Source organism: Neovison vison, chromosome 12, assembly GCF_020171115.1.
Source record: "Neovison vison isolate M4711 chromosome 12, ASM_NN_V1, whole genome shotgun sequence".
In the NCBI taxonomy this organism is placed as follows: Eukaryota; Metazoa; Chordata; class Mammalia; order Carnivora; family Mustelidae; genus Neogale; species Neogale vison.
Genome location: NC_058102.1, coordinates 132,994,066 through 133,010,162, shown reverse-complemented (window position 1 = coordinate 133,010,162; position 16,097 = coordinate 132,994,066). Strand labels below are relative to the sequence as shown.

The window sequence follows — 16,097 nt, the reverse complement described above, 5'->3', positions numbered from 1 at the left end:
CATTTTGAACTTACTTTTAGCATTTGGGACAATATTTCTTGGCTGTGTGGCTAGGATCACTGAACCTTACTTAAATAAATTTTTTCTTTTTTCAGGGATGCCTGGGTGGCTCAGTTGGTTAAGTATCTGGTTTCAGCTTGGGTCATGAGCCCAGGGTCCTGGGATTGAGTCCTGCATTGAGCTCCTTGCTCAGTGGACAGCCTGCTTTTTTCTCTGCCTGCCATTCCCCCTGCTTGTGTACTCTCTCTCTCTGACAAATAAATAAAATTTTAAAATCTTAAAAAAAATTGAAAAAAAAATTTTTTCAGACTGTGGAAGTAACACAAAGTCACGGCAGAAATCTTACCTTTGAAGTTAATATTCTGCATTTTTTCCTTTAAGCATGTTTTTTGCTGTTATCCTGCACATACATTTCATCTTAATAAAATATCTTAAGCATTTCTCATTTTGTTAAATATTGTTTTTAAATGATTTAATTTGCTATATAATATTCTGCTCTATGTCACAATATATAAACAATTTTTAAGTTGTTGGATGTTTAGGTCATTTCTCATAATTATAAAGAATGCTGTGATAAATATTTGGGGCATGAAGCTAGGTTCTTGTATTATTGTCTTAGCATAAAGTGTCTAAGTTCAACAACTAGTCCAGAGTATATAAACATATGTAAGCCTTTTGATATATACTATTTAGCTGCTCTTTAGAATCTCTGAACCAATTACATTATTATCAGCCAAGTAAAAAAAACCCAATAATTTCAATGCAATTTCAAGGACACCACAGGTTAGTATTTTTTGAAAATGATCAATTTGATAGGAAAAAGTGCCTTTGATTTTCAATTTGTTTTTAACTGACTCCTAGTGAAGCTAAATACTTTCTTCTCTTCATATTTTTATTAGTGATTTGTGGTTTTATTTTATAAATGGACTTTTGTCATTGATATATTTGTCTTTTCCTAATCAGCTTAGAAGAGTTCTTTATAGCTCCCACATGTTGCTTATATATGTGTTGGAAATATTTTCTCTCATTTTTCCCTTGTATTGTAATTTAATTTATTTTTCTTTTGTTAGTATGAAAGTTTTTAATTTTTTTGAAAGTTTTTAATTTTTATGTAGTCAAATATCCATTAAAAAATCCTTTCTGCTTTTGCTTTTCTGCACATACAATCCTTCAAGTCTTATCTCATCTCAGAATTATATAAATGTACTTTGTCTTGTGCTTTTATGATTTTTTGCCTTTAAATTGATAAAGGTTTGGAATTTATTTTGGTATATGGTATATGACAAGAATTCAGACTCTTTTCCCAAATGGCTAGCCAGTTCACTGTCCCTACAGCACTGATTCCCTAGTGATTTTGTAATGCCATTTCCAGCAATTCAACCTGGATCTGTTTCTGAATAGTGTCTCCCATTGATTAATATGTCTATTTCTATTCCTACATTGTTCATTCATTCGACGTATATTTATTGAGTGTCTACTATATGCCAAGCATTCTACCTGGGAATATATTACTAAGTATAATACCTTATAAGACAGACTTCTAGTTTTGATCATCTTTATCCAGAAGGAATGGGAAACTAATCAAGAAATTTAAGTGGAAATTAAGGAGAAGAGGGAGAGGAAGTACAAGGAGGGGAAGAGGGACACTGAGAGAACCTACTGCTACATGCACTCAGTGGTTTCTGAATGACTGTGGAGAATGGCCTGGAAAAGCTGAAGGGTTGATGTGAAGGGACAATTGGGAGGCCCCTTAGCTCAGCTGAGAGGTGATATTGTCTTCAGTGAGAATGATGATAATGGAGATAAAAAGAAATAGTCAGTTTTGAGAAATATTTATAGAATAGAATAGACAGAACAGGTGCCTGATTGAAACAATGCACCTATAAATCCATCAGGAAACATGGCCTTGGTTTGCAGATAATTCCTTGCAACTTAATTACAAGAGATTTTAAGTAAGTCAGCAAAAATTCCTATTTTCCATGAATGGCCATTCCAGAAAGCACTTGAATTAATTTTACCTATATTCCCATTCATATTAACCTTCTGTGACCCATCTGACTGTCTCCTTCTATTCAGAAAAAAGGTTCTCACGGACCAAAGTCATTTCTTAGTTTGGTAGTTGCCAAGTATATACATATCTACAACATAGCTCTATTGTAAATCATTCTATTCACTGCTGATAACTTTCCTAATTATAATCAATGGTGAAATTTGAATCCATCATTGGAGCTTTCTGTTTTTTCCTTCCACTTCTGATAACTGAGGACTGCTGGGAGCTACAGATCAGCTCAGAGCTACTGGCTCATGGGCACCAAAAACTACTAGATTGCTGAACAAAGGGTCAGCCTGGGATTTAAGCAACCCGCAGTACATGGACTAAAAGAAGGCCCAGCTTGCTGTGGGCTTCTATGGCTCAGAAAATCAATCAATAAATATCAGTCTAAAACCTTCTGTACCAATTGACTTTATTTATATATGAAAAATGAGAGCAGGTTCCCTGGTCCACGCCAATCATTACACGCCAAACTCAGTCCTGCTGTATTACTGAGCTGGTCCCAGAGACACGGTGGGAGGGAGATGACAGGGATCTGGGGACAGGTTCAGGCCAGGATGCCTGGCATTTTGTCCCCTGAAATTACCCTAAAACATCTCATTCTGTTCCTCATTAAGTATAAATCAGAAAAATACATATAAATAAAAATTTATATCATAACTCTTTTAAGTTATGAATGAAATGTCTAAAAAATCTGGAACTATGGGGGCTTATGACCATATTAAAAATTTTAAAAAGTGTATATTCTAAATAAAAAAGCTATGTCACCACAAGATCAATAGGAAAACTTAAGTTATTAGAATAATTCATCAAACTTTGCTAGTTAGAGGAAAATGTTGATTTGAAGCAAATACCATGATGCACTTTTCTTATATAGAAAATGATCACAGGGTGCCTGGGTGGCTCAGTGGGTTAAGCCTCTGCCTTTGGCTTAGGTCATGATCTCAGGGTCCTGGGATTCAGCCCTGCATCGGGCTCTCTGCTCAGCTGAGAGCCCTCTTCCCCCTCTCTCTCTGCCTACCTCTCTGCCTACTTGTGATCTCTCTCAGTCAAATAAATTAAAAAAATCTTAAAAAAAAAAGAAAATGATCATAAAATCAGTCAACCCAGGGTGAGTGAGAATAAAAACCACCCAGTATGAAAATAAATATACAAGTCTTTATTACTTATAAAATGATACAGATGTTAAATCTATAAAATAATAGCGTTTACTCTTTTCAGATCAGTTTACTAAATTTTAGTGATATTTTCTGTGTTTTTACATTGAAACATCAATAGCTCCTAAAATAGGAAAGCCTAATCTTGAGAAAAGTTCTCTACGGTAATCAGTTCATTTGTAGGCATGAAGATCTGTTTCAAATATTGGCCTTTAAAAACTTCATTTTATGCAAATTGAATTAGAGTATTCTTTTTTAGGATTCCAGATAAGTACAACTGCCTGAGATTATCTTTCTGAGACACTTGCAGTATTTCATTAGGCATTTTTCAAGAGTTCAGTTTTGAGCAGAAGATAGGAACACTCACAGTTCTCCAGAGCTGTGTGATTGGAAATGTGGCTCTTGTCAATCTGGTGTTCAGTTGCCACGGAAGAAAACTCAATGTTGCCCACATTCAAGATTGCAGCCAGTATACTGTATATACTTCCAAGTTGCTGAAACACACCATACAGATGTTAGCATCACCCTCCCCTGGAGGACAGCAAGGCAGTGGCGATGGCTGGGGACAGAGCGGGCAAGAATCCCAAGGCTCCTGCACCAGGTCATTCCGCAAAGGATGATGTCAGCCTCTGAGACCCACGTAGGCTCAGTCTCCTCAGTCATTTTAGTATGAGAGGTGGACATGGTGCCTCTTTGCCAGGGAGTGCTAAAAAAATATTTTTATGAATGCAAATACCAGTAAAAAATAGAAACGAGGAGTTCCCCTAGGAGGAAGTAGAAATAATTGTATTCCTTAGGCCACAGATCAATCTATCTACGTGAAACTGAACTTCAGAACTTTAACATGGTCCTGTCCAGATGCTCCTTTCCCTTGAGGCAATCTTAAGAGTGACATTTTATGTGTGGATAAATGAGAATGAGGGAAGAGAAATCCAAAGAGCCCAGTGCCCCAATCAAAGGATACATGTGATTTAAGTTTAGGCATGAAAACTCTGGACAACAGCTTGGAGTCTAGAGTGGTAAAACCCTTTTAAATAAGGTACATCAAAATACATCAGAAACACACCCACACCCACACCCACAACTGTTCTTGGAGGCACTGGAGGCATTTTGCCAAGGAGACTATGGTCATTGTAGTTGTTATTCCAACTATGTTCAAGTGCAGTAAAGTATAGGAAATAGACAAAATCCTTTATTGTTACCTTATGTTGCTGCCTTGATTCTAACTCAGCTCCTACACTTATCAGAAATGATTATCCCATCTGTTCCAACATCCCAATTCATGCTAAAAACTATCATGAAAAAATGAAAAAACTATCATGAAAAGTATAGGAAAAAATCTTCAGGGATATTTATTCACTCATATATAACATATATATGAGTACAGATTAAATGAATATATAAACATTAAAATAAATGTTTATTGAATGACTATACAGACATATCTTCGACTATCTATGTTCTCACTTATCTGATGCAACATATACTTTACTCCAGGCCTGCTCTAGTCACAGGGGTTTCAGCAGAGGCAAGACGAAGACATTTGTTTCCTTGGGGTCTTCAGGCAATGAGAAGGCCGACATTAAGAAAACAAAGAGATGAACATGACATTTTCAGTAACTAAATGGGCTGTGAAGGAACTAAAATGTAGAGGAGTGAGAGTGACTGGGGAGGGCAGGGAGGGCCTTTTGAGGTGGGAGGTTAGAGAAGGCAGTCCTTTGGGAAGCAGAGACCTGGATGACAAGGGAGTCGGCCAGGAAAGAACTGGAATCAGACTGTTCCAGGCAGAGGGGAAATCAAGGACAAGAGCCTGCTTTGCAGAAAGAAGGCCAGAGTGGGGCTGGAGGACGGCGAGGAAGGGGCAGGGGTGTGGGTGTGAGAGGGGCCACGGGGGTGAGCTTGGACAAGACCAGCCAGGCCCTCTGTGCTACCAGAAAGGGTGTGGGTTTCATTCAAAAGGCCATGGAGAGCCACTAGAGATTCCAAAGCAGGCAGCTGTGATATTTGAAACATGACTCTGCCAGGATGTGGAAATGAAGGGATTGGAGGAGGCAGATGGAAAAGTAGAATGGGCAGGAGGCTAGGGAGAGGGGGTGGCTTGGACTAGGACAGTGGCAGAGATGGAAAGCAGAAGACGGACTGGAGCATATTTGGGAAGGAGAGCGGTAAATATGCTGATGTGCTGGTGTGAATCAATTTTCGATGAAAATTCTCTTGGTAAGGAATTTCCATTTGTAAAACGCATAACTTGTAAAGAACCAACCAGCGTGGGCTTCAGTGTCACGTGGAGAGTTAAACAGAGCCTCTGAAATCCTGCTCTACTTCTCACGAGGCAACGACAGACCTTGTGGATAATCTACACCAGCAATACTTCATAAATAGGTCGTTTAAAACTATGTTCCTTCAACACTCTGTGTATTTGTCAATTAGGGACTGGAGAGTTCAGATGCGTCCATTCCAAAGTCATATTTGAACAGTGTTTAGAGATCCACAATAGAGAATCACATGCTGAATCGATGGACATACAATTCTTATTCAGCTGTTTATGAGAAGGATTGAGTAATCCTCCCAGGCTGGGGCTCTCCTTGATATCCTATAATTACAGTATCCACTTGGATTAAAGTTGGAGGCAAAAAATCAGGGCCCTGGCTCAGTTTGGCTTGGCAGCTAGCTAGCTTGATGGGGCTCAAAAGGGCCTGACCTCAGGTATAGTTATGACCTTGACCAAGCACTTGGGTTATTCATGGTACAAAGACTAATCATCTCTGATGGTGGTCACACTAAGGAATTCAAGACAATTTTTGTTTGATGGTTAACAATAATAAGCAGAAGAACATTTTCCCATATAAAACCACCGAGGCAATGTAACAACTTTCCATGGGCTTTGAATGAGCTGAGCTTTGAATCCTGACTCCTAGCCCACTGAATGTGCTATACCTTCCCACGGAGGAAGAGTGGCTTGCTGGAGAAGTGTGCTCTCCAAGTGCTCTGCAGAGTCTGGAAAACACTCACAATCCCTTCTACCCACTCCCCCTCCTGCTGTACAGCTCTGTCTTTCCTGAGGGACCAGGACTGCTGTTGCTTTGGCTATATTTGCAAGGACGAACACAGTTCTGGTTTGCTGGAGAGTCAGACCTTCATGGTTCTGATGCATCAGGCTCGAGCCTATTCCACTGCTCTCTGTGCTTGTACACTAGGCTGGTCTGCTAGGCAGACAGCAACCCAAAACTATGTGTGTGGGCAAGGTCACTTTCCTCTCTACCCAAGTTAATCTGCCCAAGGCAAAAGAATTCTGTTAGAAGGACTCTCCCTCTTCCAGAAGTTTACTGTCCTACCCCTCTTATTCAGTCATCCACCCAACCATTCATTCATTCAAGCATCTTCTGTTGACTATTTTTTAAGCATTATGGGAGATACAGGGTAGATACCGAGAAATAAGAATAATTTCTGCTCTCAAGTACTTTACATGTTCCTAGAACCAAAGGGCATGGATCATTTCCTATATTGAATTTCTATAGGGGTCATGTCTACTTTCTGTATTTTATTATAGTTTTAAAAAAATTAATAGGCTTCATTTTTAGAGGAGTTTGTGGTTCACAACAAAACTGAGTGGAAGTGCATAGTTCCTACGTAGCCCCTGTCCTCCTGACTCTACACACACAGCTTCCCCCATTATCAATATCCTGCATTAGAGCGATACATATGTCATAATCAATGAACTACACTGAACTACACATAATCATTATCACTCAAAGTCCATAGTTTATGTTAGAGTTCACTATTGGTTTTGTACACTCTCTGGATTTTTACAAAGGTATAATGACACATTTCTACCATTAGAGAAATTCCATTACCCCAAAGTTCTCTGCGCTCTGCCTGTTTATCTCTTTTTCTCACAATCTCCAACCACCACTGGTCTCTTACTGTCTCCACGGTTTTGCCTTTTCCAGAATGTCATATAGTTGGAATCTGACAGTATATACAGCCGTTTCAGATTGGCTTCTTCCAACCAAATGTGTATTTAAGGTTCCTCCACGTCTTTTCATGGCTTGATAGCCCAGTTCTTTTTAGTGCTGAATAATTTCCCATTGTTGGCATGTACCCTAATTTATTTATCCACTCACCCACTGAACTTGACATCGCAATTACTTCAAGTTTTGACGATCAGGAATAGAGCTTCTATAAACATTAGTGCACAGGTTTTTGTGTGGACATACGTTTTCAATTCCTTTGGGTAAATACCAAGGACCCTGATTGCTGGATCACATGGTGAGAGCAGGAGAACTCGTCCCATGGAGAACGTCACATGAAGAAGAACTTTTTTTTTTTAAGATTTTTATTTTTAAGCCATCTCTACACCCAAAGTGGGGCTCAAACTCATAACCCTCATAACCCTGAGATCAAGAATCACACGCTCTACTGACTGAGCCACCCAGGCGCCCTCTGCCATGTGAAGAAGAAGACAGAAATCAAGGTGAGGCATCTGCAGTCCGAGGATCGCTAAGGATTGCCAGGGAATCAGGGAAGAGGCATGTGATCTTCCCTCACAGCCCTCAGAAGAAACCAACCTTGTTTCAAACTTCTCAGCTCTAGAACCATGAGGAAATACATTTCTGTTGTTTAAGTCACCCAGTCTGTGGTACACTGCTATGGCAGCCCTAGCAAAGAAATATAGTATCAGTGCTTTTTTGTTACATTAATGAATAAGATATATAGCCTTGGATAAGCAACGTGCTTATCCTTAACTGTTTAAAACGCTTAAGGGAAATATCAAAGTCTTAGTAAGACAATCTGACAATTACTTTTGTGACTTGAATGTAAATACTTATTTGATAGTACACTTATAATTTTAATTTGAAAAGCATAACATAATTTGATTGCAAATTATTTTCAAATGTATAAGATAACTTGATCTACTACGTTAGTAATTTTGAATTATTGTATTTTCAGGGCTAACAAATTTAAGTGTTAGGAAGATTTAGTTAAATGATCAGGAAGTTTAGAAAGCCCTTATCATTCTTTGTAAGACTGCTGTGTCATCATTCAGAATATCTGAAAGACTGAAATGCACTAAATTTTTATCTGGTTTCAGGGATTTAAAGAACTTAACTAATTACATTGGTTTAGGACAACTTAAGGTTCTATTTATGAGTTAAGTGAAAAAAATTACTGAATGTTGTTTCTATTCTTATACAAACAGTGTTAGATGCACAAATTCAAACAAAAGATGTGTCAGGAGAACGAGAAGACAAGCTCCAGATTGGAAGAAAATATTTGCAAAAGGTACATCTGGGAAAGGACTGCTATCCAAAAGATACAAAGATTTTTTTTTTCTTGTTCTTATGCCTTTATATGCTGATAATTTTATTTCATCAGATAGATTTCCAGGAATAATATTGCTAGGTACATAAATATATGTGTATTTTCAAGATTAACTGTCCTATTTATTTCTAAAAATCTAGTGATACTTTACATTTCTTTTTTTTTTTTTACTTTTTTATTTTTTATAAACATATATTTTTATCCCCAGGGGTACAGGTCTGTGAATTGCCAGGTTTACACACTTCACAGCACTCACCAAAGCACATACCCTCCCCAATGTCCATAACCCCACCCCCCTTCTCCCCAACCCCCTCCCCCCAGCAACCCTCAGTTTGTTTTGTGAGATTAAGAGTCACTTATGGTTTGTCTCCCTCCCAATCCCATCTTGTTTCATTTATTCTTCTCCTACCCACTTAAACCCCCATGTTGCATCACCACTTCCTCATATCAGGGAGATCATATGATAGTTGTCTTTCTCCACTTGACTTATTTCGCTAAAAATGATACGCTCTAGTTCCATCCATGTTGGTGCAAATGGCAAGATTTCATTTCTTTTGATGGCCGCATAGTATTCCATTGTGTATATATACCACATCTTCTTTATCCATTCATCTGTTGATGGACATCTAGGTTCTTTCCATAGTTTGGCTATTGTGGACATTGCTGCTATAAACATTCGGGTGCACGTGCCCCTTCGGATCACTACATTTGTATCTTTAGGGTAAATACCCAGTAGTGCAATTGCTGGGTCATAGGGCAGTTCTATTTCCAACATTTTGAGGAACCTCCATGCTGTTTTCCAGAGTGGTTGCACGAGCTTGCATTCCCACCAACAGTGTAGGAGGGTTCCTCTTTCTCCGCATCCTCGCCAGCTATCTATGAAAAACCCACTGCAAATATCATTCTCAATGGAGAAAAACTGAAAGCTTTTCCGCTAGGGTCAGGAACACGGCAGGGATGTCCATTATCACCACTGCTATTCAACATAGTACTAGAAGTCCTAGCCTCAGCAATCAGACAACAAAAGGAAATTAAAGGCATCCAAATCGGCAAAGAAGAAGTCAAATTATCACTCTTCGCAGATGACATGATACTATATGTGGAAAACCCAAAAGACTCCACTCCAAAACTGCTAGAACTTGTACAGAAATTCAGTAAAGTGTCAGGATATAAAATCAACGCACAGAAATCAGTTGCATTTCTATACACCACCAACAAGACAGAAGAAAGAGAAATTAAGGAGTCCATCCCATTTACAATTGCACCCAAAACCATAAGATACCTAGGAATAAACCTAACCAAAGAGGCTAAGAATCTATACTCAGAAAACTATAAAGTACTCATGAAAGAAATTGAGGAAGACACAAAGAAATGGAAAAATGTTCCATGCTCCTGGATTGGAAGAATAAATATTGTGAAAATGTCTATGCTACCTAAAGCAATCTACACATTTAATGCAATTCCTATCAAACTACCACCCATCTTTTTCAAAGAAATGGAACAAATAATTCTAAAATTTATATGGAACCAGAAAAGACCTTGAATAGCCAAAGGGATATTGAAAAAGAAAGCCAAAGTTGGTGGCATCACAATTCCGGACTTCAAGCTCTATTACAAAGCCGTCATCATCAAGACAGCATGGTACTGGCACAAAAACAGACACATCGATCAATGGAACAGAATAGAGAGCCCAGAAATAGACCCTCAACTCTATGGTCAACTAATCTTTGACAAAGCAAGAAAGAATGTCCAATGGAAAAAAGACAGCCTCTTTAATAAATGGTGTTGAGAAAATTGGACAGCCACATGCAGAAAAATGAAATTGGACCATTTCCTTACACCACACATGAAAATAGACTCAAAATGGATGAAGGACCTCAATGTGAGAAAGGAATCCATCAAAATCCTTGAGGAGAACACAGGCAGCAACCTCTTCAACCTCAGCCGCAGCAACATCTTCCTAGGAACATCGCCAAAGGCAAGGGAAGCAAGGGCAAAAATGAACTATTGGGATTTCATCAAGATCAAAAGCTTTTGCAAAGCAAAGGAAACAGTTAACAAAACCAAAAGACAACTGACAGAATGGGAGAAGATATTTGCAAACGACATATCAGATAAAGGACTAGTGTCCAAAATCTATAAAGAACTTAACAAACTCAACACCCAAAGAACAAATAATCCAATCAAGAAATGGGCAGAGGACATGAACAGACATTTCTGCAAAGAAGACATCCTGATGGCCAACAGACACATGAAAAAGTGCTCCATATCACTCGGCATCAGGGAAATACAAATCAAAACCACAATGAGATATCACCTCACACCAGTCAGAATGGCTAAAATCAACAAGTCAGGAAATGACAGATGCTGACAAAGATTTTTTTTAAACTCAACAGTAAGGGACGCCTGGGTGGCTCAGTTGGTTAAGCGGCTGCCTTTGGCTCAGGTCATGATCCCAGTGTCCTGGGATCGAGTCCCAAATAGGGCTCTTTGCTCAGCAGGGAGTCTGCTTCTCCCTTTGCCACTCTGTCTGCCTGTGTGCTCACTCTCTCTCTCTCTCTCTCTGACAAATAAATAAATAAAATCTTAAAAAACCCAACTCAACAGTAAACAAAAAAATAAATAAAAAATTAAAAAAACGAGTTAAGGACCTTAGCAGACACCTCACCAAAAAAGATATACAGATGTAAAACAAGTATATGAAAGATGTTCTAGATCATGTGTCATCAGGAAAACACAAATTAAAAACACAAGGGTAGGGGTGCCTGGATGGCTCAGTGGGTTAAAGCCTTCAGCTCAGGTCATGATCCCAGGATCCTGGGATCGAGCCCAGCATCGGGCTCTCTGTTCATCGGAGAGCCTGCTTCCTCCCCTCTCTCTGCCTACCTCTCTGCCTACTTGTGATCTCTGTCTGTCAAATAAATAAAATCTTAAAAAAAAAAAAAAGACATACGACTCTGTGCGAAGAAAAACAAATAAAACTTCCTGTCATGACACAGTAAGTACCGTCTCTAAAATAAGCTGAGTCATAAAACTAGTCATCATTTATTTTAAAAACTGTGGCAGGAAAATGGCTGAGGAAATCGTATGTTTTAAAAAGCTTTAGAGTTTTCCAATTTGTGTGATTTTTAGAGCCTATCTGATTCGGCTTTGCCTGCCTTTCCTTTGGATTATAATGACTCGCCAGTGCACAAGTGAATTACAGCCCCTCGGGACACAGACACCCTGGGTGCTATCAACACCCACCATTGAAAGCTAAGGGGGAGAGGAGAGAGGGAGGGAGAGGAAGATACTCATCTTGGAGAATCACCGTAACTATGCTGCAGTCTTTGACACAAGACACACCAAGAAAGCCAGTGAGATTTAAAAAAAAGGATAAAAAAGGAAGTAAGCACCTACTTCGTTTAAGTCCACACCAAGAAAGCCAGTGAGATTTAAAAAAAAGGATAAAAAGGAAGTAAGCACCTACTTCGTTTAAGTCCACTGTCTCCAAACCTGGTCAGTCTGCCCCGTTAACTCTCGGAGTCTCTGCTTTCAGATGGGAGACACCACGTCTTAGGAGAGTCATGCTGGACAGGACTAAAAGTTATTATTTAGCAGGGACTGCGTTTCAATTCAGCCACAGATTTTATATTTTCTTTTATTCTAAGCTGTTTGTTTCGATGTTCCCATGTCCGATGAATGCTGAGCATGTTTAAGTTTAGAATAAGATGTTTGAAAGAAACAAACTTGACTTGTCAGTAGATGTTAAACGCAAGGCTGGTTTCTTTTAATGTTACTGAACATTGTTCTACCAAGCAAGAGGAAGGGGCTGAGCCAAATGTAAGTAAAACCCTGCCTCTAATGAGGGGGATTTAGAAGTAAACAAACCAATTAAAAATGATTTTTTCTCTGCTTCTCTGTTTCTAATTCTCGAATTCTCTGCTTCTATGCTAGCAGCCTCTGGGGGAGGGAACCACTAAGATCGGGTCTTCTGATGGCAAAGAGCAGGGAAAAGGACTACAAAGGGATCCAGCCCTGGCCAGAAGCAGGAGCTGTCTGCCTGGGGTACGACAGGCCTCCAGCTTGGAGAAGGACCTGAGATGCGGTTAATCTATGATGTGTCCCCCAACCAGTAGGCAAGTGGGGCCACACCAGGGTCCAGAGAGGCCCCTACTACTAGCAACACTCATCTTATGACCAAAGACTGGAGGGGAGGGTAGATGGCTGCTTTTTTCTTTATTCGTGGCACCTGCCAATAAACTGGCTTCTGCTTTGAGAGCCAGGAAACCCCTCCTTCCCCCCAGTGCTGAAATCAACTTGTCCCCACAGGTACAAGCTGTGGGTGAGGGCAGGGTTAGGGAGGGCAAGTGACAGAGCAGAAGGGGAGGAGCCAGGTTTGAATGGGAATTTTGCCAGGCAGAGTGGGCCAGGTGCTCTGGGCAGCAGGGAGGGACTGGGGCTGGAGTAGGGTTAGGGTTAAACTAATTCCTACCATGTCAGCAGGCAGAGCAGCAAACATCCCAATTCCACTCATGATGCAGCCAATCTAGGATTATACTGTGCTGAAACACTCAGGAGGACAAGGTTTTGACCCTTTGAGCCAGAGAGCAAAAGACCCTAGTGGTCACCTGTGATGCTTGGGACATCAGGAGTACAGCATAAGAAAGGGAGCTGGAGTATGGCTGAAACTCATGCCTCCCGAGTCAGGGACTTCCTCACCCAGAGCTGAACCAGTGACAAACACATTTATTTTACCTATAATAAAAGTAACAGTTATATTAGGAGATGTATGAGGGTTATCTGTGACCTTGGATATGACAGTTCAGGTGTTGTTCTTAAAAGGCAGTCAGGTGGACACAATGCCACACCCAGACCTCAGAGCACATAGCGGGTGGATGGCGCTCTACTCCTTCTGTGAGAAGCCACGGGAAATTCTGTACACTGAAGAACCCCTCCCCTGTCAACTCCTGTGCCGTCCTCATTGTTTCTCTCCCAGCTCTCCAACGAAGACGAAGCCTGCTTTGGTCAAGCCAATTCTCCCATCCTCATACATCCAGTCAGTCGCCCTGCCAACTCTGTTGTCACTGTTGTCTTCTCTTGTGAGGGCAGAGCAGGGGAATGAGATTCACACATGGCCACTGTGAGAACCAGGCAGCTGTCTCCCAGGAGAATGTTCTTCACAGCAACATTATAGCTAAGAGCAGAGTACAAGCTTCCTCCAAAACCTTCCTTCAAAACCTCCAAAACCAAAACCAAACCAAAAATGGATTCTTTGTTCCATTTTATGTCCTAAAAGCTATCTAATGCATCAACCGAGAGAAGGCCCCCAGTCATCTCCCTTTTTTTTTTTTTTTAAAGATTTTATTTATTTATTTGACAGAGAGAGATCACAAGTAGGCAGAGAGGCAGGCAGAGAGAGAAGAAGAAGCAGGCTCCCGGCCAATCAGAGAGCCCGATGCAGGACTTGATCCCAGCACCCTGGGATCATGACCTGAGCCGAAGGCAGAGGCGTAACCCACCGAGCCACCCAGGCGCCCCTCATCTCCTTTCTGCCCAGGTACCTTGGAGCCACCAATTTTCCCGATCTGAGCTATAGTTTACTGGTTCTGGACTTGATGACAGCTTGAGTTGTAAGCCCATAGCTCCAGGCAGGGACAGTGAATCGACAGCTGGCAAGCTGAAGTCTCTACTTTTAAGCCAAAGAGTTACTCAACTTCAGCTCAAGACCACTCAGGATTAAACTATTTGCCTCAGGCTGGAGTCCACCTTGGCTTGCCATTGAGTCTACCATATTGTTTTCCTCCTGTCCATGTAATTCACAGTTGTCTGGCAAAAAAGGAGAAGTCTTTGGGGAAAGTCGTGTGATAACTCCTCTGTGATCTAGAACGTTATTTCTCCTTGGTTGGTCCCAGAAACAGCCTGCCAGTTTCCCTATAAATGCTCAACCTTTTAACCGCTTCTCCCCACAACCAACTAATTCATCAAGAAAGATTACATTAAGTTTATTCCAGAAATGTTAAGGATACTTACATATTAAGAAATCTATCAACATAGTAAGTGATATCAACAAGTTGCTGCAGAAAAATATGATCATGTCAATCGATGATAAAAAGACATTTGATAAAATTCTATAGGATTCCTAAGAGCAGCCCTAAGCAAAGCAACAATAAAAGGAAATTACATGATAAAAGCTCTTTATCAGAAATAAGAGCAAAACACTGAAACTGGTTTTATTTAAAATCAGAAAAGAGACAGGGAGGCAAGTTATAATCCTTAATAATTAATATTGAGACCCTGTCTTAGATGCTTTAAGTACACAAAAGAATAAAATGACTGATAGGAGAAAAGTATAAAACTATTCCTTTTGCTGATGACATGATTATATATTTACAAAAGTCAACCAGCAGAAAAAAAAATATTGAGGATAACACTAAAAACCATGACCTGGTTAGAAAAAAAAACCAAAAAATAGAGCTTAAGTTCTAGATAAATAAAAATATAAATTATTAAAAAACTCAAACAACATTTAAACAAAGGGAAGGACATGTCAAGATCTGGGATGAAAAGACATAAACAACATTATAAAAATGACAATGCCCCAGAAGTTAATATATAAATTTAATACAGTTCTCCTTAGAAGTCCAGCTGGGGGTTTGAGAATCAGATAAGTTAATCTTAAAGTTTCTATGGAGAAACAGATACCAGACAATAGCTAAGGCAAGTACTGAAAAGAAGAAAGTGAGAACAGGACTTGCCTTCTTGGTAGGGATGCCTTACTAAAAATACAGTATTAAACCGCTGTAATCAAGTCAACAGAATATTGATATAGAGACAGAAACATAGACTGGTAGATAAAAGAGAGACTCAGAAAGAGATTCGATGTTATATAAGACCTTAATATAAGAGAGGTCAAGCCAGTAGGCAAAGGGCAGTTTTTAATATAGTGAGGCATGACTGGCTCTTCATTGGAAGGAAATAAAAGTGATGCCCCATTTGGTACTATGTGAAAAGTAAATTTCAAATAGATTAAATATATTTAATACAGTGAATATATTTTTTAAGCTTTCTAAAAAAAAATCTGGGAGACTACATGTAGTAAGGGAGACAAAGGGGAGAATTTTTAAACCAAGTTGAGACCTCTGATGTCACAAAAAGATAAACTAGTCCGAATACATAAAAATTAAAACCCCATTTTTGTACGGTAAAAGATGTGACTTAAAAGTAAGTATGTCACGGGGGTGCCTGGGTGGTTTAGTCAGCTGAGGTCTGACTCTTGATCTCAGCTCAGTTCATGATCTCAACGTTGTGAGATGGAGCCCTGTACTGGGCTCTGCTCAGTGTGGAGTTTGCTTCAGATTCTCTCTCTCTCTCTCTCTGCCCCTCCCCAGCTCGTGCACACACACCCTCTCTCTCAAATAAAGAAATACATAAAAGCTTTAAAAAAGTAAGCCAAAACACATTTATACCACAAATGATTAAAAAAAAGTCTATAATGTTCAATGAGTACTTATAAACTGACTCAGAAATGGCTCAATAAAAAGGGCAACATAAATATACAGTTCATACATAAGGAAACCCAAGTA

The 16,097-nt window shown here is 39.7% G+C and overlaps 1 protein-coding gene across 1 annotated transcript in view; it reads right to left on the bottom strand.

Moving 5' to 3' along the window:
• Positions 1-16,097, bottom strand: part of MYO3A (myosin IIIA) — a 218,340-nt gene that overhangs the window by 93,501 nt on the left and 108,742 nt on the right. Inside the window, exon 16 of the mRNA XM_044227979.1 lies at positions 3,578-3,704. Coding sequence (XP_044083914.1) covers positions 3,578-3,704 — 127 coding nt within the window. The remainder of the gene's footprint in view (positions 1-3,577; positions 3,705-16,097) is intronic.